At 45.1% G+C, this 23,397-nt stretch overlaps 2 protein-coding genes across 3 annotated transcripts in view; one reads left to right on the plus strand and one right to left on the minus strand.

Annotated features, from left to right (window-relative positions):
* The window catches only part of zcchc7 (zinc finger, CCHC domain containing 7), a 329,245-nt gene that overhangs the window by 214,918 nt on the left and 90,930 nt on the right, over positions 1-23,397 (plus strand). The window lies entirely within an intron of this gene.
* LOC144697998 (histone H2A-like) lies at positions 6,359-6,769 on the minus strand. Its single transcript, XM_078569948.1, has one exon. It carries the CDS (start codon positions 6,767-6,769, stop codon positions 6,359-6,361), a length of 411 nt encoding a protein of 136 aa, XP_078426074.1.

Raw genomic sequence — 23,397 nt, forward strand, 5'->3', positions numbered from 1 at the left:
TCTTTCTCTTAACTCTAACACTTTTTGGATAATCAAAGTCCCCCAATGCCACCACTCTATAGTTCTTTTACATATCTGATATCTCTTTTTCAATTTTGCTCCTCAATCTCACTATTTGGAGGCCTGTAGCGTGATCCCTTTCTTGCTTATCAACTCTAAATAAAAGGATTCTGTCCTTACTCCCTCAAGGACATCCTCTCTTTCCAACATTGCAATGTCTTCCCTAACCAGGACTGCTACCACACCTCCCATTTTTCCTCCCCTATCTTTTCTGAACACTATCCTTGAATATTAAGCACCCAGTCTTCACCATTTTTAAGCCATGTTTACATTATTGCAATACACCATATCCCAAAGGGCTACTTTTGAGGTTCTGTTTGCTAGTTTCTTTCTTAGCATCCTGCAGGGCCTCGCCCCTCTTTCTACCTATGTCGTTGGTACCAATATATACCATAATTTCTGGCTATTCACCCTCAACCCTTCGAGTGCACTGCAGCTGTTCAGTGACATCCTTGAGCCTGGCACCAGGGAGGCAACATAACTGCTGAATTTGCATCTCCGACCACAGAACCCACCATCTGTTCCCCTAACTATTGAACCCCCTTTCACTATTGCTTTCTCCATCTTCCTCCTACCCTGTTTGCTGAGCTAGCCATGATAGCATGGACTTGGCTCTGGCTGTGCACCACAATTGAACTATCACTCTCACTAGAACAGTGGGCGGCCCAAGAGCACAGCAGAAATAAAAGGAGTGCTGGGGGGAGAGAGCATTGCAAGAACAAATCAAGAAAAAAAATCAAGGACTAGCATCACAGGCAGCAGATAGGTTCTTTTGGGTAGTCCGGAGTTGAGGAGCACATATCTGATGGAGTTCAGGGATAGAGCCGAGTTAGCGTGAGTGTCAGGAATTCACTCCACGTTTAAAGAAAAACCATAAGTGAAGCCAGCACAAGAGAAGGCGCTGATTGGAACTGAATGCTGGTTGGAGAGTGCCACTCTGCTGCTCTGCCCCGAAACTCCTTCAAGTGCGAGCTCTTTACTTCTGGGCTCCCCGAGTAACCAATCCTGTGTTGTAACTCCTTGATATTTTTTCTTTTGCTTGATTTGTTCTCACAGTGCTCTGTGCTGCTCCTTTTATCTCTACTGTGCTCTTTGGCCTCCCACTGTTCTTGCTGTGTTCTCTCTTTCCTCTGAGCTCTTGGGCCTCCTGCTCTTCTCGTCAATAGCATATGGCCTATAATTTAGGTTTATCCTTCTTCACTAGTGTCTTTTTTATTCATACATGCGATGTGGGTTTTGCTGGCTAGGTTAGCATTTATTGCCCATTCCTAATTGCCCTTGAGAAGTTGAGAGTGAGCTGCCTTCTCGAACTGCTGCAGTCGGTGTAGGTACACACACAGTGCTGTTAGGGAGGGAGTTCCAGGATTTTGACCCAGTGACAGTGAAGGTATGGTGATATAGTTCCAAGTCAGAATGGTGAGTGGCTTGGAGGGGAACTTCCATATGTTAATGTTTCCCTTTTTTCAGGAATGCTGAGTATCCAGTCCTGCCCTTTCTGTATTCTGCTTGGCTCTCCACTGTATAATGAACATGACATTTATCATAAGCCTCCAACTTCTGGTTCATTTTAGTCATAATTTCTTTAGTCATCGACGGACCACTAGCTTTGAATGCCTTTCCTTTTGTCCAATAGTGATGTGCTTGGGCCGGGATTTCCGTTCCTGTTTGTGGCGGGCATCATGGCGGGTGGGGGGGGAAATTTGCTGGGAGGGACAGAAATCGAGCGGGATCATCCGATGGTTTTGCCGTAGCGGATTATGAATCCCACTGGAGGCCGGCACAAAACCAATCCCGCTAATGGGATGCAAAGTAAGGCGCGACCAGAATTGTCCCCCCACACCCAATTTACCATTACGCCAGCAGGAAAAAACGTGGGTCCAGAACACCACTGGACCAGCGGGATGCGCAAAATCCAGACTAACATTTAGGCCTTGCTCAGATAGCAGTTATCTGAAAAGATGATGATGCTGGAGGCCTATAGCTACCGGACCCTGGAGGAACACATGCATTGCATGGTGGGTGGATCCTCATGCACATGGCTCGGCCGCAAAGCAGCTCTTGGAAGGTGGGAGGTCTCCATGCAGCAGCTTCAAGTTTGCTGAGGCTTCAGATCTTCATGGACTTTGCTGATGCTTCACACCTGCTTCGGAACTTCAGGGACTTCGCCATGGGCTCGCACCATCTTCCAGGGACTTTGCCATGGGTAGGTATGGATGAGTGACGAAGGTGGGGATGGAGAGGAAGGTCTAGGTGTGAGTGGGAGAGGAAGATACATTGGGTGGGGGGTGTGGAAGGTGTTAGGGAGGGGCTGGTGAAGTTGGAAAGGAAGAGGTGAAGGTGTTGTGGGGGTGAAGTTGGAGGTGGCGAAGGTGTTGGGGTGTGTGAAGTTGGGTTGGGGGGTCAAAGGTGTAAGTGGGGGAGGAAGGTGTACAGAGTGGGGAAGGTGTAACAAGGAGAATAGTGTAAAGGTGGGGAGAAGGTGAAACCAGGGAGGAAGGTGTAATAGGGAGAATGGTGTAAAACAGGGAAGGAAGGTGTATGGAGGGGGGAAGATGTACAGAGTGGAGAAGGTTTTGGGGGATTGAAGGAGCAGCGAGGGTGGTTGGTGGAGATATGGAGGCAAACAGGAACCCTGAGGGTGGAAAGGAGGAGATTGGGTGGTCACTATGGATGTGGGTGGGATTTTCCAAAGTTGGGGAACATGCACCTTCACCTGGAATTCCTGAAGGAGAAGGGTTCAGGCTGTAGGGTAAAGGTGGGGAGATGGAAGGTGATGCCAGGGGGGTCCACTGTGATAAGGGAAAGGACATGGGGAGCTTATTAGAAACTTTACTTTGACCATTTTGCACAGATCAAAAGTGAATGGAGCCTCGTGTTGGACGGGGAGTGGGAGTGCAATCAGTGGGTGGGCGGACATGCAGGTCAGCTCAGCTGGACAACTGAAATAGAACACTAGCAAGCAACATTGAAAATGCTCGGGACAGTGAGATGTGTGTGATGGATGAAGGCTCCACATGCATGGGAGAATGCTTGCATGAGGTTCCGAAAGGCCGTGCCACACACACACCTCCCTCCCGATTCACTCCTGGTCCTGCTGCGTGCAGCTGAACTGCTAGTGGCAGGGTGTTCAGGGGTGCAGCGGGGTGGAGGGATGGTGTGGGGATGTGGGAGGAGGGGGGGCTGCAGGGGAAGACTTGCGAAGTCTGTCAATGAAGCTGAAAGACAACATTACATGTTATTCAGTAAAACTGAATATATTTTCAGATTATAAAGTAGTAAATGTGTTCACCCATGCAACCACGTGATCAAACTTTCTTGACATTTCTAGGCCTACCACCTTTTCTAGGCTCTGCCCTGACATCCACAGCAGGATTGGAAACTGCCTGTGCAGTGGTTGGCTCTATTGCCTCTGATGATTTCGGCGTCAGTCCTCTAGAGAGCCAAGGCCTGGATGGCCCAGACTTGCTTTGGCTGTCTTCCTGTGGATCAGCAACTCCCTCTGGGGTGACAGAGGATGAGGTTGAGGGGTTCACGGGCAAAGGGGTCTTGGAAGAAGCGGACAGCCTCTCTGAGATTCCTGAGTGGATGACCCAGGGGTGTCCAGTTGCCGTTCCTCCACCCTTTGGGTGTCCGAGGGTCCCAGCCTGACTCCTTGAGAGGAAGGAGCACCTGGAGGGACATCAAGGTGCCCCATTTTCCTCTTGTGTTGCCACTGTAGGAACTGCCCAATGGTGGAGTACAGGTCTGCGTGCATCTCTGCACTCTGCTTGACCAGGTCCTCCATGGCATCCTTTCCATGCAGATCTCCGTACGTGCACATGTGAGCACCACTTCATCAGAGAGCAGGCAGACACTCTCTTCCGACTCGTGTGCAGCTCTGTTAAGGGCTTCTAACAGCTCTGCATGATGTTCCTCCACCTTCTGCTGACTCTCCACAATGAGTTGGAAGGCCGAATCCAGAGGCTCGTCATCTGACTCCAACCTCACAGATCACTCATCCCCGGCAGTCCTCTGAGTGCCGGGGTGCTCAGCTGAACCTGCCTCCTCCTGCTGCGGACATGTGTCCTTGTGGTGACCACCAGGTTATAAACCTGAGCCTGCTCCACATCTAGGTCCACTAAGGTGTGTTTCTCTGCGCTGGTGGTGGGTGTGGGTAAGCAGTATGACAGGTATTACAGGCTGCTTATTCTCAGCTCTTCAATGGAGGAGGTTCCTCTTGGCTGGAGCTGAGGACCTGATTGGAGTCGAGGGACTGGCTGGCTGAGGACATCAGTCGCTTGGCAGAGCTCCCTGTGGACCAAAGTAGAGATAATTAGTGCATGGCAACAGAGTAAAAAAAAGAGAGCACTCACAGCTGAGTTGAGAGAAGGATGATGTGGTGCAGGATCCTCACGTGCATGTTCGCTACTGACCTCACCGTCACCACAGGAATGGCCCATGTCTTCACCAGCTAGCGCAATGGCACACTCCTCAAAGTGAGTGAGGGGCCTAATATCGGCCATTCACCCCCGGTCTGGGACCTCTTCCTCCTGTTGTGAGCCAACTTTTCCTGCATGAAAAGAGACATAGAGTATGTGAGCAGGACACATGTCATGGCAAATGATAAGGATACATGGAATGTTTGTGTGGTGAGCGGAGCCATGGACAGGATGAGGACATGAGCTCCAGAGGATATGAGCCTGATAGAAATGTGAGTTGTGTGTTTGAGAGTCAGTGTGTTGTCCTTTGAGGTGTGAGATCCCTGTGGATGTGGGTCGTGTTTGGGAATGTGTGTTGAGAGTGATGAGGTGGTTGACTTACCCTGGTGGAATTGTTGGAAATCATTCATCCTCTTCCTGCACTGGATGGCTGACCTCCTCTGTGCCCCGTTGGCACTGGCCACAGCTGCCACCACCTCCCAGGCCAGATTGGTGACTCTGCCTGACCTCGTGTGGCCAAAGCGGAGTGAAGGACATCATGGTGGGCTCAGTGGCGTCCAAAAGGTGCTCCAGTGAAGCGTCAGTACATTTGGGGGCTGCCATCTCCCTGGCTTTCACCTGGAGCAGTCCTGGTCTGTAGACATGAAGTAGGCTGTACTCTGGTGTGCTTTAAATATGATGTACGGCGTGTGGAAGTGATGAGGTGATGGCATGGCAGGCAAATCTGAGGCCGCCCGCCAGTGATCCTACGTGTTTCCCATGCATGCATTATTAATGAGGCAGGACGCGCCAGGCAGCACATGAGATGGCGCAAAAATCCACCCTTGCAGCCAGTGGGAAAAGCATTGTTTTCCACGCCTGCCACCACACTTAATGCAATTCAGGGAAATTTCCACCTTTAGACCAAACTATGTCCTCCTCGAAGACCTCCCAGTACTCATTTAATGTTTCACATGCCAGTCCACCTGGGCCAGATCCCTTTTCAACTCAGAAATTAGCTCTGTTTCATTTGCATTTTCACCTTTGATTGTTCTTTTTCCTTTTCCAGAATTATTCTAAACTTTATTATACTGTGATCACTGAGTTCCAAATGCTCCCTCACTGAAACATGCTTCACTTGCCTAACCTCATGCCTCAGAACTAGATTGAGGCTGTAATCCTACTGCTCAGGAAAGATCTTTTGTTCATATTTCAAGAATTTCTCCCCATCCTTGTCCTTTACACCTCAGCCATTGCTTCCTCTCCACAATGAATGTTTAGCCAGGTCTTGGTAGGGCAGCTAGCTGGAGTACTTTATGAATGAGGAGCGCACCATTTTGAATAGAGATCATCATTGGATAGGACCCATTGTGTCTTTCAGAAACTTATCATAATGTCAGCTGGCCTAGCAATCCCAATGGAAGGGTTGCTCTCTGTGCTAAGTTAACTGATTGCAACCTGACCAACTCCCAATCCATAGGAGGAAATCACCAATGATTCCATTGACTGTTGCTAATGTCATGTACACATCAACATTGATTAAGAGCAAGATTGGATTTGGCTGTGACATCTGTTGCTGAATACCTGCCAGCATTCACTGTTGAGACACCTATATAGATAATGTGACTGACTCGGGTACCAAAAGTCAACAGTTGCTCGGTTGAACCATATCCCATCGGAGTTAATACCTTCAAAGGTTGGATTACGTTTTTTATTCGTTCATGGGATGTGAGTGTCGCTGGCTAGGCCAGCATTTGTTGCCCAACCCTAATTGCCCTTGTTCAGAGGGCATTTAAGAGTCAGCCACATTGTTGTAGGCCTGGAGTCACATGTAGGTAAGGACGGCAGATTTCCTTTCTTAAAGGGCATTGTGGATTTGAACTTTTTCTGATCTCGCCCCTTCAGGCGTAAACCTTGCTGGGGTGTCCGGTTTTCTTGGGCAGCAGCACAGCCTGGATGTTGGGCAGGACCCCACCCTGGGCTATGATGACCCCTCCCTGGGCTATGATGACCCCTCCCAGCAGCTTGTTGAGCTCCTCGTCGTTGCGGATGGCGAGCTGTAGGTGGCGGGGGATGATGCGGGTCATCTTGTTGTCCCGGGCCGCATTGCCAGCCAGCTCGAGGATCTCGGCCGTCAGGTACTCAAGGACGGCGGCCAGGTAGACCGGGGCTCCCGCCCTGACCCACTCGGCATAGTGACCCTTGCGCAGCAGCCGGTGGATATGGCCGATGGGGAACTGGAGCCCAGCTCTGGAGGAGCGAGTCTTGGCCTTGGCGCGCGCTTTGCCTCCGGTTTTACCGCGGCCAGACATCTTTCCCTCAGAACAATCTCCTCCAACCGACAGCCGGAGAATCCCCTAAAGGGCATTAGTGAACCAGATGGGTTTTTCTGACAATCGGCAATGGTTTTGTGGTCATCGTCAGACCTTTAATTCCAGATTTTTATTGAATTCAAATTTCACCATCTGCTGTGAGCATTACCCTGGGTCTCTGGAACACTAGTCTAGTGATAATACCATTATGCTACTGCCTCCCCTACTAGGAATATAGGCACAAATAAATTTGCATGGACTATCAAACCTCCATGCATATGTATTTCTTACTGTTAAAAAGTAATTCCAAGAAAATAGTAACAAAAAATAGTGGTAAGATGATTCGACAGTTTGCAGGCAGCAAGAATCAAAAATAACTTCTTGAATGTCTTTAAACTTTCTAACTCTTTGAAAAATCTTTGTACAAAACCTTTATTTATTTATGTTCTGCACCCCATTACAAAATAATTAAGCTCAACCTCACCTAAAAACCTTGAGCCTCTACTCAGCTGCTTCCTCACTTGTGCAATTTAGCAAATCCTGAAACATGACATACTTAACAAACATTACTGCACTTACCAGCAAAGTGTTGCTAGAGTGGCTTGTAGTGCAGAACTGTCAATATAGAGTGAATTTCAGTATAGATAAATGTGATGTGGTACACTTTGAAAAGAAGAACAGGGGCCACATCTAAATAAAATGGAGGAGCAAGAAAGATCTGGGAGGACAAATACACAAATGATTAAAAGTAGCAACACAAGTCAAAAAAGGCATTTAAAAAAAAAACAGAGGGATAGAATTGGAAACCAGAGAGATTATGTTAAACCTATATAGAGTCTTGGTTAGGTTACACTTTGCATCTTCTCCAGTGCCTCTATACTTTTGTTATGATATGGTGACTGGACCTGTTCATTGAGTACTCAAAGATTTACCAGAAGGACATCAGAACTGAGAGGTTATATCTATAAGGGAAAAATGAGCTCTAGAAAAGAGAAGACAGAGCGATGACCTGACAAAGTTTTTTAAAATTAAAAGGATTTGATAGGGTAGACATAGAGAAGATATTTCCATTTGTGGGCAAGACCAGAGCTACATATAGATTGTCACCAATCAACCCGTTAGGGAATTCAGGAAAAATTTCTTTATCCAGAGAATGGTTAGAATGTGGAACTCGCCTTAAGACAAAAGTAAATAGACACATAAAGAAGCAAGGAATAGAAATATATATTGATGGGGTTAGATGAAGAAAGGTGAGAGAAGGCTTGTGTGGAGCACAAATGCCAGTATGGACCTATTGGATTGAATGGCTTCTGTACTGTAAATGCTATGTAATATTATACATTGGTAAGTGTGGGTTTGACACAGAATAATGATTAATTTTATAATTATAGCTTAAGAGTATAGGCTGCAATATATATATTACTGTATGTTATAATTACAAAGTCTCTCATCCTTGTGCCTGCTCAAAAATATCATCAGATTATGACATTAATTTAAAAACTAAATTTGCATTCCTAGGTTCTAATAAATTGCAAAATAAAACTGTAAACAAACTTAAGTAATCAACAATGGTCTCCAAATTTAGCTTTATTTATCCAATGTGGTGACATACGAGCATACAAATTAGGAGCAGGAGCAGGCCACTTGGCCCCTCGACCCTGACCCACTGTTCAATAAGATCATGGCTGATCTGATTGTAACCTCAACTCCAGATTCCCACCTATCCCCGATAATGTTTCGCTCCCTTGCTAATCATGAATCTATCTAGCTCTGCTTTAAAAATATTCAAAGACTCTGCTTTCACCGCCCTTTGAGGGAGAGGGTTCCAAAGACTCATGAACCTCAGAAAGAAAAAATTTCTCCCCATCTCTGTCTTAAATGGGTGACCCCCTTATTTTTAAACAGTGACCTCTAGTTCTAGATTCTTCTGCAAGAGGAAAGATACATCCACATGCATCCTGTCAAGACCCCCCAGGATCTTATTTTTTCAATCAAGTTGCCTCGACCTTTAATTAAGTTGCTACAAATAGGCCAAAGCTGAAGAAACTGTGTTACTCAATGTTAAGACTGCCATGGAGGCAGTTCTCCTCAAAATAATTCACTTAACAATATCTACAGACAATCAGTGAAAATCTCTGTCTACTGCTGAGCAGCACCATTCCATTAATTAAATAATTATGGTGATGGTAAAATGTTAAATATCACATTGATCACCCACTCTAATGTTGTGGATTAGTTAATTTATTAAGCTTTTTGAAATTTGGAGTTAAAACAGAGTTACAGTTGTTAGTGTTAAACTCGTCTCTTGGAGTGTAAAGAGAACCCAAAATCCATTGAAGCGCTTAAAAATTCTGCAGTATTTAAGTGGATTAAGACTGGAATTGCCATTTTGACAGGATACAAATTTAGAGGAGGAAGTGTCCTTAAATCTTAAGAAATAACAGGTGGGGCAAATGTATTCTACTTTTAATGAAAGAAAATGGATTTGTAATGTTTGTATATCAATCTGTTCCATTCAAAGTGGAACTATGTGAAAGATCCAGCAAGGGGAGATGTATTATGGTTCCTTTGGGATGATTAGGCTTATTGTGAGTAGCCCGTGTACATGTAATGTAGATCTTGGAGGTGTTGTTGTTTAATGCTAAAGAAGTAGCCAAACTTCAATTGATTACAGATAAGGACTTCATTCTAATTGTAGGTCAGAGTTTTCTCTCAAAGTGTAATAACCTTGTGGGAGATTAGGATAATCTCTGAGTTGAGCAAAAATAGACCAGTTAAAGATATGAATGTTACGTTACTTTGCTATTTTATCCATTATTCTCATAAATAATGAGCAAATGGTGATCTCAGCTCACAAATTGGTTTCCCTCATGTTTAGTCCTTTTGCTGAAAACAAGAAATTTAGGCAGTGGAAAATGAACAATAATTTGCAGTTTGACATCCTCCCTTCCACATTCATACAAAGACCAAAACAGTAAAAATGGTCTGCGGGAAAATAGTTTCTCAGTGGCCTCTGGAACATTCAATGGGAAGACTCGAGAATAATGTAGGCACTTTGTAAACTGTGCTGTTACCAAAACCAGAAGGAAAGCCAGCGGCTCAGATTCCTCATTCGAACATACAAATTTGCAGCAGGAGTGGGCCACTCAGCCTCTCAAGCCGGCTCTGCCATTCAATGAGATCATGGCTGACCTGATTGTAACCTCAACTCCACGTTCTCACCTACCCCCGATAACCTTTCACCCCATTGCTTATCATGAATCTATCTAGCTCTGCCTTAAAAATATTCAATGACTCTGCTTCCACCGCCTTTTAAGGAAGAGAGTTCTAAAGACTCACTACCCTCTGAGAGAAAAAATTTCTCCTCATCTCTGTCTTAAATGAGCGACCGCTTATTTTTAAATAATGACCCCTAGTTCTAGATTCTTCCACAACAGAAAACATCCTTTCCACATCCATCCTGTCAAGACCCCTCAGGATCTTGTGTTTCAGTCAAGTCGCTTTTTACTCTTCTAAATTCCAGTAAATACAAGCCTAGCCTGTCCAACCTTTCCTCATAAGACAACCCACCCATTCCAGTTATTAGTCTAGTAAATCTCTGAACTGCTTCCAACGCATATACATCCTTCCTTAAATAAGACCAATACTATACACAGTACTCTAGATGTGGTCTTACCAATGCCCTATATAACTGAAGCATAACCTCTCTACTTTTGTATTCAGTTCCCCTCGAAATAAACAATAACATTCTATTAGCTTTCCTAATTGCTTGCTGTACCTGCATTCTAACCTTTTGCGATTCATGTATTAGGACACCCAGATCCCTCTGCATCTCAGAGCTATCCAATCTCTCACAGTTTCAATAATATGCTTCATTTTTATTCTTCCTGTCAAATGGACAATTTCACATTTTCCCACATGATACTCTATTTGCCAGATCTTGGCCCACCCACTTAACCTATCTATATCCCTTTGTAGCCTCCTTATGTCCTCTTTACAACTTACTTTCCTACTTATTTTTGTGTCATCAGCAAATTTAGCACCATGCCTTGAGTCCCTTCATCCAAGTCATTTATATAAATTGTAAGAAGTTGAGACGCAGCACTGATCTCTGTGGCACACCACTCGTTACATCTTGCTAACCAAAAAATTACCCATTTATGCCTACTCTCTCCTTCCTGTTAGCTCCTTCTATCCATGCCAATATGTTACCCCTTATACGAAGCTTGTCCAACCTTCTCGCTTGGGAGAGTCATGTTTTCATTTTGTTCTCACTCAAGGGGCCAATGAGCAAATTTCATAAATATAATGTTTGGCACAGCATTAAACTGAATTTCAAAAAAAGTTGAGGAAAAGAAATAACTTGCTGAAACAATGTCAAAGCAATAAATTAAGTTAAAATTAAGAGCAATTAATAAAAATAACCATTAGCGTGAGGAGGGTCAAAGTGAGTGTGTCCGGCTCACTCATAGTCTCAGGGTGCTCGCGCACTCATTCACCCTCACCAACTGTGGAAGTGGATGTGAGTATGTATTGGTGTGTGGGGGTGAGGATGAATGAGAAACCTGAGCCTGGGAGTAAGGCAGACACACCCCCACTCTCGAGCACACCCACTCTCTCACACCCAGACACAGACACCCACTCCTCATACCCACATCCCCCACTCTCTCTCACCCTCACACCCACGCACCCACTTTTTCGCACCCAGACACCCATTCTCTCTCATCCAGACACAGACACAGACACCCATTCTCTCTCACCTACATACACCCCCACTCTCTTTCACCCACACACGCCCCCCCTCTCTCACACCCATGCAAACACCCATACAAACACCCAATCTCTCTCACACCCACTCTCTCACACCCAGACACATACACCCACTCTCTCACACCCACACTCTCACACCCACACAAACACCCAATCTCTCGCATCCAGACACATACACCCTCTCACATCCATGCACACACCCGCTCTCTCCCACCCATGCACACTCTCTCACACACGTAAACGCCAGCCAGTTGCTTCCCTCGCCCCCGTCAGTTTCACCTCCCCATCGTCCCAGTAACCTCTCCTCCCCCGGGCCACGGCAGCCTGTCCCTCTCTCCTTCCCCTCCCATGAAAACCTCTTTCTTCCCACCAAACTCACCACCACTGGTGTTCACTGCTCCTCCCACCAGAGATTGTTTCTGTCCCACCTTTGCTGCTGATAGGCTTAGTGAGCCTATCAGTAGCAAACGTGGGAGAGAAACAGTATCTGATTGGAGGAGCAGCCCCTTGCAGAATCTTTACCTTCACTTACCTGTCTTACCGGCATTTTGAACAGTGACTCCATAGGCCATATAGAATGGCTTCGGGTGCCATAATCCAGCCTGCATTCACAACCCTGCCGTACACCATGAGCTTTATTTTCCAAAATAACCTTTCATGTGGCACCTTATCAAATGCCTTCTGGAAATCTAAGTACAGTACATCCACTGGTTCCGCTTTTTCCACAGCACATGTGAATCCTGCTTTCAATTAAGAGCAAATACTCAGAGAAGTAATAAAGGCCAAATGTTATCATGCTTTCTGCTAACAGAATTCTTACTGTTTTGGACAACCTAATGGTTCTTCAACAGATGGAGGGCAGAAGCAGAAAAGTTAGTTACTAGGCTGATAAAACGTACTGAAACAACTGCAACAGTCTAGTCAGTTAGGTTCAGGGCATGTGTGATGCAGAATAGACTCCATTAAAATTGAACAGTAAATCTATGAATTTTCCAGGCTTCTGTAGCAATCAGAATATCAGGGAGGAACCACTGTGTATAGTAGGTTCTTTACAGCTCAAAAGGTTCCAATACTGGACGAATCTCTGTAAACAATTGGAGCACCCCATAGCTGAGGTGCAAAACGCAAGTTGAGACACGCAAAAGGATAAATATTCAGATCATACATTCCACAAAAAGTTCATACTAAAACACTTTTAACTTTATAAAATAAAAGGAGCTCTCTACTTCAAAGAGAGAAATATGCTGCTCACTGTTTTACCTATGGATCCACATTGCTGTTAAATCATGATTGCAAAGTACTGCCAACAATACTTCTCATCGAGCGGAATTAATGCTTCCAAATAATATTTGGTACAAAAGACCATTGTAAAGGGCAATTACATCTCTCTCAGCCTAAGGAAACTTCCACACACATACCCTTTGTTGACTGAAGAGAAGGTGTTTTTAAAATCAAATTAAAACACTAGTGTAGTCTGATTTCTTGAAAAGAAGAGTTCTGTGCAAGGTTCTTTCAGCTTTAGTTGCCTTCTGTGATGCTATTTATTCTTTGTTTGAGTTTGCTATAAGAGCACATGGTACGTATAACCTACTTTTCTCTGCTGCTGTTTGTAGTGACTTTGGAAATCCAAGCAATTGCCACAAAGGTAGGTCTTCATATCCAAAACAAGTGATTAAAATGTAGAATACAAAATATTTCTGTATGATACTGCAATTCCGGAGCTCTAATCCTAACATTAGCTCTCGCACCTGATGACTTTCCTTTGGAATTATGACAATCAAAGGCACTTCTGTAAAATGGCAGGTGCTTGCAGATTGCAGCTGTGAGATATGATCTAACTTATCACAATCTGAAGGGATAGTTCCTAGTACATATTGCTTATTAGATGTTATCGGTTCTGAATTAGCAAGCAGCATGAAAGACCTGAAAGGTACAAAGTGCAATTCTTCCCATTGCTGATTAGTACACTCTTAAGATGAACATAATACATAGGCTGAAGTGCATTTTAATATGATTACCTTGACAATGCAAGCAGCGTGGTTATTGAAAACAAAGCAGATGTTCTTGAATTTCCCATAAGAGGGGAACCCGTATCCCTGATTACTCAAATTACTGCAATGGGACAAACTCAAGACATATTGAGCGTACCAGATCCCTAGGTTGTACCAAGGAGTACAGTACCTGCTACATCCCCGAGCTATTTCAAGGAGCCTTGTGCCTACCAGGTTCCAAATCTAAACAATCTACATTTATATTGCGTGTTTAACATAATAAAGCATCCCAAGGCGCTTAAGAGCACAATGAGTAAAAATATCTTAACCCTAATGGTGTAGTGATTAACATCAGTAATGTGCAAAAGGCCAGAATTGGAGGAGCACAAAGACCTCAAAGGCTTGTAGGAGGCTACACAGATAAGCAGGGGCAAGGAAAGGGAGGAATTTGAAAACCAGGACGAGGATTTTAAAATGGAGGTGTTGTCCGTCGAAGATCGAGCATGAACATGTCATTGGCCTGTAACTTCCACGCTCCCCAGCGTCAGATTTGGGGGTTAACCTGAGGATGCGCTGGGGAATCCCACTGGCAAGTTCCCAAGCAAAGGTTTGCATGGCAATTGCCCAGAAGTGCTAACCTCCTCTGGACAATTGCGCTGCACTGGGAACCATCCGAAAATGCGATTATACCAATAGTTACCAAGAAAAAGTTAGAAGAATTAAAACCTCTTCTAACTTCTGGGTAACTATTGTAAAAATCCAGACCGACCCCACGCGACTCCCCCCATCCCCCCTGACCTCCGACAACCCCACTTCGCCCCCACACCAACCTCATCCCCCTCCTTGTTCCTCGACCTCGGACCCCACTCCACCACCCCAACTTCTGACCCCCCGACTCCTTCTCTCCGGACTCCCTCACCTACGAGTCTCCAGATACCCCCGCCACCCTCCCTCGACGTCTGGACAGGCCCACCCCCACCCTCGGACCTCCGGGCGCCTCCCTTGACCTCAGGCCCCCCCCCCACACACACACACACAAACACATCCCCACCCCCCCCCTCCCAACCGACCTCTGGCGAACGGAAGTGACAATGCAGTTTTCAAGACCAGGGAAGTATTCCTTCTAACTTCCGAGGACCAGCACTTTCCGGCACTATTTGGAAGTTCTGTCCCAAGTGAGGTGGGAGGACTTCTTTCCAAGCCAGTGAAAGTCAGCAAGCACAGGGCTAATGAGATTTGGAGGAAGTTGAGAAACAGGCAGCAATGTTTTGGATGAAGACAAGTTTAGTAGGGTGGAAAATGAGAAGTCAGCTAGCAGATCTTTAAAATAGTCACGTCTAGAGGTAACAAAGGCAGGGATCAGGTTTCCAGCAACAGATGAGCTGAAGCGGCGGTGGAGTCGAGTAGCTATTTGCGATCTATATTAATGACTGGGATGAAGAGACTGAAGAGAAGCAGCCAAATTTGCTGACAACACAAAGGTAGATAGAAAAGAAAGTTATGGGGAGGATACAATAAGATCATTAAAAAAATAGTAGCAGGTGTAGGCCATTCGGTCCATCGAGCCTGCTCCAGCATTCAGTAAGATCATGGCTGACCTGATTGTGGCTGTAACAAAGAATCTGCAAAGGGATATAGATAGATTAAGCAAGTGAGCAAAACTTTGGCAGATGGAGTATAATGTGGGAAAATATGAGCTTATCCACATTCGCAGGAAGAATAGAAAAGTAGAATATTATTTAAACAGGGAAAGACTGCAGAATGCTGTGGTACAGAGGGATCTGAGTGTCCTTGTACATGAATCACAAAAAGTTAGCATACAGATATAGCAAGTAATTAGGAAGGCAAATTGAATATTGGCCTTTATTGCAAGAGAGATGGAGTATAAAAATAGGGAGGTCTTCCTACAAATACACAGTGCATTGATGAGACCACACACCTAAGAGTACACATTGTACAGTTTAGTCTCCTTACTTAAGGAGGGATATACTTGCATTGGAAGCAGTTCAGAAAAGGCTCAATAGGCTGATTCTTGGAATGAAGGGCTTAGGAGAAAAGGCTGAGGAAGTTGGGCCTATACTCATTGTAGTTTAGAAGAATGAGAGATGATTTCATTGAAACATTTAAGATTCTGAGGGGATAAAAATAGAAAATGCTGGAAAAAATTAAGCAGATCTGGCAGAATCTGTGAAGAGAGAAACAGAGTTAACATTTTGAGTCTGTATGACTCTTCAGAGGGGCTTCACAAGGTAGATGCTGAGAGGATGCTTCCCCCTATGGGACAATCTAGAACTTGGGGACACAGATTAAGAAGAAAGGATCTCCCATTTAAGATGGAGATGAGAAGGAATTCCTTCCCTCAGAGGATCGCTTAGAATTCTCTTCTACAGAGAGCTGTAGAGGCTTGGTCATTGAATATATTCAAGGCTAAGTTAGACAGATTTTTGATTTACAAGGGAGTCGAGCGTTAAGGGGGACAGGCAGGAAAGTGGAATTGAGGCCACAATCAGATCAGCCATGATCTTATTGAATGGCAGAGCAGGCTCAATGAACCGAATGTCCTGCTCCAATTTCTTATGATCTTATGGGCCCAGATCTTGGAAACCAGACGTACCCTGGAAGATGTGCTGTGGGAACCCTCAGAAGACCCATATGGAAGGACTCTGTGGGAATTATCCAGGAAGTTTGAATTTCCGATGAGCAATTACCATGCTCTCCGGGACCCTCGTTAAAAGTCTCTAAGTTAGAGTCAGAGACTTCGGACAGTTCTGAATTATCTGGATAATTACCCTGAAAACGTTAGACAGAAAATATGTAGTCGAACTCCTGGGTAAATATATTACCAACCCTCCAATTACTCAAACTGACACCGCCCCAATCAACCCACGACCCAAACTGACTAGCCCCCACCGCCCATCTGCCCCCCCTGCCCTGCCCTCCCCAACCCATCTGCCCTTAACACCTGACTACCTCGCAACCCAGCCTGACCCAACCTCACCACCCAACTCCCCACTGATTTCCCCCCCAACCCCCCAAACTGACCTGACTACCCCCAAGTGACTCTCCCACCTGGCCCGACTTTCCCCCAAACCACTTACCCACTCACCCCACCTGCCATCCTACTCACCTACCACCTTACCCAGCTGACACCCTACTGTCTTACCCACTTACCTTACTCACCCTACCCTCTTAACTCACCCTACCCTCTTAACCCACTCTACTCTTTTAACTCACCCTACCCCCATATCTACTTACCTTCTCCCCGTAGCTTTTCAGAGAAGCTTTGGAATGTTTAAATTCTTTAATTACAGAATTTAGCAGCTAGTGCTTTAAAAAGGGGTGTGATTTCTGCGTGGATTCTATTTGCAGCTCCTTCCAAGGCTTCCTGCGCCGAGTCAATTCTGCAGGATTCTGCATGGGAAGACTGCCCTGAAAAATTGGAGGAAGATAAGTGTGTCTGATCAGGGTTGGAAATAGGGGCTCTGACCCTGAATGGAAGATTCAGGCCATCTATAGGCAGTCTCAGTGATGGTGCCGATGTGTTGGAAACTCAATGTGGGGTCAGACATAGCACCAAGATTGCTTAAGACGGTTATCAGGGTTGAAATTGTTGGACGTGGAACAAAATTTGTGGCAGGGACAAATGACAGTGGCTTCAGTCTTCCTGATATTTAGTTAGAGGAAATTTCTGTTTATCTACTTTTGGATGTCGGGAAAGCAGTTTAACAAGTCACAGATAGCTGAGGCGTCCAACGAGGTGGTTGTGAGATAGAACTGAGTTTTGTCAGCATACGTGTGGAACCCGATGTTTTGTTTTTGGGTGATAGAACCGAGGGATGAGAAATCGAATGTGGGCTAGGAATATATCCCCGGGGAACTCCAAAGGTAATGGAACAATAGTAGGAAGAGAACCATTGCAGTTGATTCTCTGACTACAATTAGATAGATATGAATGGAACTAAGCTAGGGCAGTTCTTACTTGGTTGAAAGAAGAAAGGCATTGGAGGAGGATGATGCAGTCAACAGTATGGAAAGATGTATACAGGTCAAGAAATATGAGAAGAAATAACTTATCACATAATTTAGACAGCACCTTCCAAACCTACGACCATTACCATCTAGAAGAACAACGGCAGCAGACACATGGGAACACCACCACCTGGAAGTTCCCCCCCAAGCCACAAACCATCCTGACTTGGAAATATATTGCCGTTCTTTCACTGTCGTGTGTCAAAATCCTGGAAATCCCCTCCCTAACAGCACTGCGGGTGTACTAACACCACATGTACTGCAGTGTCATAGAATCATAGAGGTCTACAGCACAGAAGAAGGCCCTTTGAGTCAGCGCCGGTCAAACAAGTACCTAACTATTCTAACCCCATTTTCCAGCACGAGGCCCATAGCCTTGTATGCCAAGGCATCGCAAATGCACATCCAAATACTTCTTAAATGTTATGAGGGTTTATGCCTCTACCAGCCTTTCAGGCAGTGAGTTCCAGATTCCCACCACCCTCTGGGTGAAAAAATTCTTCCTCACATTCCCACTAAACCTCCTGCCTCTTAGCTTAAATCTATGCCCCCTGGCTATTGATCCCTCCAAGGGGAAAAGTTCCTTCCTGTCTACCCTATCTATGCCCCTCATAATTTTATACACCTCAATCATGCCCCCTCAATCTCCTCTGCTCCAGGGAAAATAACCCCAGTCTATCCAGTCTCCCCTCATTATGAAAACTCTCCAGCCTAGACGACGTCCTGGTAAATCTCCTCTGCACTGTCTCTAGTGCAATCTCCTCTTTCCTATAATGTGGATTCCAGAACTGCACGCAATACCCTAGCTGTGTCCTAACCAGCGTTTTATACAGTTCCAACGTACCCCCCTGCTCTTATATTCTATGCTTTGGCTAATAAAGGCAAGTATCCCATATGCCTTTTTAACTACCTTATCTACCTGTCTCTCTACCTTAAGGGACCGGTGGACATGCACACCAAGGTCCCTCTGATCCTCGGTACTTCCCAGGGTCCTACCATTTATTGTGTATTCCTGTGCCTTGTTTGTCCTGCCCAAGTGCATCACCTCACATTTATCCGGACTTAATTCCATTGGCCACTGATCAGCCCACCTGACCAGCCCGTCTATATCCTCCTGTGATCTAAGGCTATCCTCCTCACTATTTATTACCCCACCAATTTTCGTGTCATCTGCGAACTTACTGATCAACCCTCCTACATTCAAGTCTAAATCGTTTATATATACCACAAACAGCAAGGGACCCAACACCAATCCCTGTGGAACCCCACTGTACACTGGTATCTAGTCACAAAAATACCCCTTGACCATCACCCTCTGCTTCCTGCCACTCAGCCAATTCTGGATCCAATTTGCCAAATTGCCTCGGATCCCATGGGCTCTTACCTTTGTTATCAGTCTCTTTATGTGGGACCTTATCAAAAGCCTTGCTGAAGTCCAAGTAGACTACGTCAAATGCATTGCCCTCAGCTACACGCTTGGTCACCTCTTCAAAAAATTCAATCAAATTGGTCAGACATGATCTCCCCTTAACAAAACCATGCTGACTGTCCTTGATTAATCCCTGCCTCTCCAAGTGTAGATTAATTCTGACTCTCAGAATTATTTCCAATAGTTTCCCCATCGCTGAGGTTAGACTGGCTGGCCTGTGGTTCCCTAGTCTATCCCTTCCTCCCTCCTTGAATAACAGTACTACATTGGCTATCCTTCAGTCCTCTGGCACCTCTCCTGTGGCCAGAGAGGTATTGAAAATTATTGCCAGCACCCTGCTATTTCCTCCCTTGCCTCACTCAACAGCCTGGGATACATTTCATCTGGGCCTGGAGATTTATCTACTTTTAAGCCTGCCAGGCCACTTAGAACCTCCTCCCTTTCTATGCTAATTTCTTCAATTATATCACATTCCTCCTGCCTGATTTCCATACCCACGTTGTCCCTCTCACTTGTGAACACCGACACAAAGTATTCATTTAGAACCCTACCTACGTCTTCCAGCTCCGCACACAAATTGCCACTATGGTCCTTAATAGGCCCTGCTCTTTCCCTAGTTATCCTCTTACTCTTAATGTACTTGTAGAATAACTTTGGATTTTCCTCTATTTTACCTGCTAATATTTTTCATGCCCCCTTTTTGCTCTCCTAATTTCCTTTTTAAGTTCCCCCCTACACATTCTATACTCCTCTAGGGCTTCCACTGTTTTGAGCCCTCGGTATCTGCCATAAGCCTCCCTTTTTCCCTTTATCCAATCCTGTATATCCCTCGACATCCAGGGCTCTCTGGATTTGTTGGTCCCACCCTTTGTCTTTACTGGAATATGCTGGCCCTGTACTCTCCCTACTTCCTTCCTGAATGAGTCCCACTGCTCTGATGCAGATTTACCTAAAAGTAGCTGTTCCCAGTCCACTCTGGCCAAATCATATCTCACCTTATTAAAATCAGCCTTCCCCCAATTTAGAACTCTGATTCCTGGCCCATCCTTGTCCTTTTCCATAACAACCTTGAATCTAATGGAGTTATGATCACTATCTGCAAAATGCTCCCCCACTGACACCTCTACCACTAATCCGGCTTCATTCCCTAAAATTAAGTCCAGGACCTTCTGCGTACTGGCTTAAAAAGCTCTCCTAGATGCATTTTAAGAATTCCGCTCCCTCTAAACCTATCACACTATAACTAACCCAGTTAATGTTGGGGAAGTTGAAATCCCCCACTATTACTACCCTATTATTTTTACACTTCTCTGAAATTTGCCTACATATCTGCTCTTCTATTTCTCTCTGACTGACTGTTTGGGGACCTATAGTACACTCCCAGAAATGTGATTGCTCTTTTTTTGTTTTTAAGTTCTACTCATATTGCTTCATTTGAGGAGCCTTCTAAGATGTCATCCTTCCTTACTGCTGTAATTGGCTCCTTGGTCAATATTGCGATACCCCCTCCTCTTTTACCTCCTTCCTTGTCTCGCCTGAAGACCCTATATCCGGGAATATTGAGCTGCCAATCTTGACCCTCTCTCAACCATGTCTCTATGACAGCAATTGACATCATACTTCCATGTGTTAATTTGTGCCCTCAACTCATCTGCCTTATTCGTCAGACTCCTTGCTTTAAAATAAATACCATCCAACCTTGCCAAGCTCCCTTCTGCCTTAACTGGCCTATAATTTCTATGCCTTCCAGACTCACTTGCCCTCTCTTCTAATTTTAGCTGTGCATCTCCCCCTGCTGAACTTCCTCTCAGGATCCCATCCCCCTGCCAAGTTAGTTTAAACCCTCCCCAACAGCACTAGCAAACCTCCCTGCAAGGATGTTGATCCCATTCCGGTTCAGGTGCAACCCGTCCGCCTTGTACAGGCCCCACCGCCCCCAGAAACGGTCCCAATGTCCCAGAAATCTAAAGCCCTCCCTCCTACACCATCTCTCCAGCCATGCATTCAGCTGGACTAACCTCCTATTTCTATACTCACTAGCGCGTGGCACTGGAAGTAATCCAGAGATTACTACCTTTTGAGGTCCTGTTTTTTAAACCTGTTTCCTAGCTCCCTAAATTCTGCTTGCAGGACCTCATCCCTCTTTCTACTTATGTCATTGGTCCCAATATGTACCACGATCTCTGTCTGTTTGTCTTCCCCCTTTAGAATGCTAGGACAGTAGGGAACTTATGGGAGAGTTTGCCCTAAGGGGCTCAGGAAATGGAGAGAAGCAGCTAAGGCATTGAATGGATGTCCTCGATCTTTGTGACACCAAATTCTATGAGCTCCTCACACTTACTGTCAGTGGTGAGGGCGGCCTAAAAAGATGGTCTGTAGTAGATAAAAGAAGTCGGGGATTATCATTGCATTCCTGGTTAACCTTTGAATAGTAAGCAGTTTTAGCAATGCAGAACATTGCCCAATAATACTTTGTGGTCCAGCAGACCTGATGATAAATGGTTGAACCGTTGATTGCTAATGATGTTGAAGTCTGTGCCCTTTGGACATAGGGGAGCACAGATGAGAGGTATACCAGGGGGAGCAATTTGGGTGAGAAAGAGTAAATAGCTCAGATGTGGGTAAAGGGCATTGAAGGTGGTGGGCAAGATGTGATTAAATTAATAGCTGTTGAGGTGCCATGATGAACTGTAGGCCAAAGACTTGATAGTCAGGAATTTGAAAGCGCAGTGATAAACTACTTGAGGGAATGTTTTTATTCCAGGATGGACAAAGAAAGAAGCACGCTTAGAAGGGTGGAAAGAAAATGAAGGTAGAATTGCTAGGCTGGCTGGGAATGCATTGGAACAATCAATCCTAGAGTAAACCAAGGCATGGATGAGGGCTTCAGCAGCAGATGAGCTGAGGCAGGAGCGGATTCGGGCAATGTTTTTGAGGTGGAAATAGACAATCTGAGTGATGGCGCAGATATGTGGTCGGAAGCGTATCTCTGGTCTAATATAACACCAAGGTTTCAAACAATCTGGTTCAGTCTCAGACATTTGCCAGAAAGAAAGATGCATTTGATGGCGAGGAAACAGAATTTGGACTGAAAACGATGGCTTCGGTCTTCCCAAACTTAATTGGAGCAAATTTCTGCCTATCCATAACTGGATGTAAGACAAGATGTCTGATAGTTTAGCAGTAATGGAGTAGTTGAGAAAGGTGGCAGTGAAATAGAGCTGGATGCCATCAACACACCTATGAAAACTGGTGCTATGTTTTCGGAGGATGTTGCCGAAGGGCAGCATATATGAGAAATAGTGGGCCAAGGATAAGTGCTTGGGAGACACCAGAGATAAAAGTGTGAGTGGGAAGAGAATTCACTGCAGTTGATTCTCTGGCTACTATTAGAGAGATGAGAATGAAATTAGGTGAATGCAGTCCAACCCAGCTGGACGACGGTGGAGAGTTGTTGGAGGAGGATGGTGTGATCAACCGTGTCAAAAGTTGTAGACAGGTCAAGAAGGATGAGGAGGGATAGTTTACCTTTGTCACAGTCACATAGGATGTAATTTATGACTTTAAAAACCATTTAGGTTATGTGATAGTGGCGGAAACCTGATTGGGGGGATTCAAACTTGGATTAATCAGAAATACGAGCATGGATTTGGGATGCGACAACACGTACCAGGTCTGTGAAAAGGAAAAGGAACTTGGAGCTGGGCAGTAGTTTGTAAGGACTGAAGGAGTCAGGGGTTGTATTTTTTTGAGGGGGTGATGACAGCAGATTTAAAGAAGCAAGAGGCAGAACCTTAATCAGAGAGAAGCATGAACAATATCATCTAACATGGGAACCGGGAAGGAAAGTTGGGTGGTCAGTAGGTTAGTGGAAGTAGGGTTGAGGGAACAGGAGGTGGGTCTCATGGAAAAAATGAGAGTTATGAACGTAGTGGTAGAGAAACTAGAGAACAGTGTAAGTTCAGGGTTAGGGTGGAAATGGGGTTGATGGGGGATTCTTTCGAGAATGTTTGGTCTGATAGGCTCAGGGAAGGGAGGGAAGTGACAGAGGCAGCTGATTAGTCTTAGTCTTATAACAAAAATGTCGATGAATTCCTTGCATTTGTTAGAGGTAAGGATGGAGAAGATAGGGGAGAGGCATCTAAGACTGTTTGCAGTAAAACGAACCTGGGGATTATCTTTGCTTTCCAAGATGATCCTAGAATATTAAGCAGTGTTGTCAGAGGAGAGCAGGACTCAGTAGTGCTTTAATGTACTCAAACTAGATCTGAGGCAATTTACAGTAGATAGATTTATTTCTGAAAATAATATTTTGCAAGATAGTATGTGACGCATTTGAGACATGAAGTGATATGTGTAGCATTCTTGGGAGTAAAAAGATGACTCTGGACGCCTGGTCCCCAAAGCTG

Source organism: Cetorhinus maximus, chromosome 2, assembly GCF_964194155.1.
Source record: "Cetorhinus maximus chromosome 2, sCetMax3.hap1.1, whole genome shotgun sequence".
NCBI lineage: Eukaryota > Metazoa > Chordata > Chondrichthyes > Lamniformes > Cetorhinidae > Cetorhinus > Cetorhinus maximus.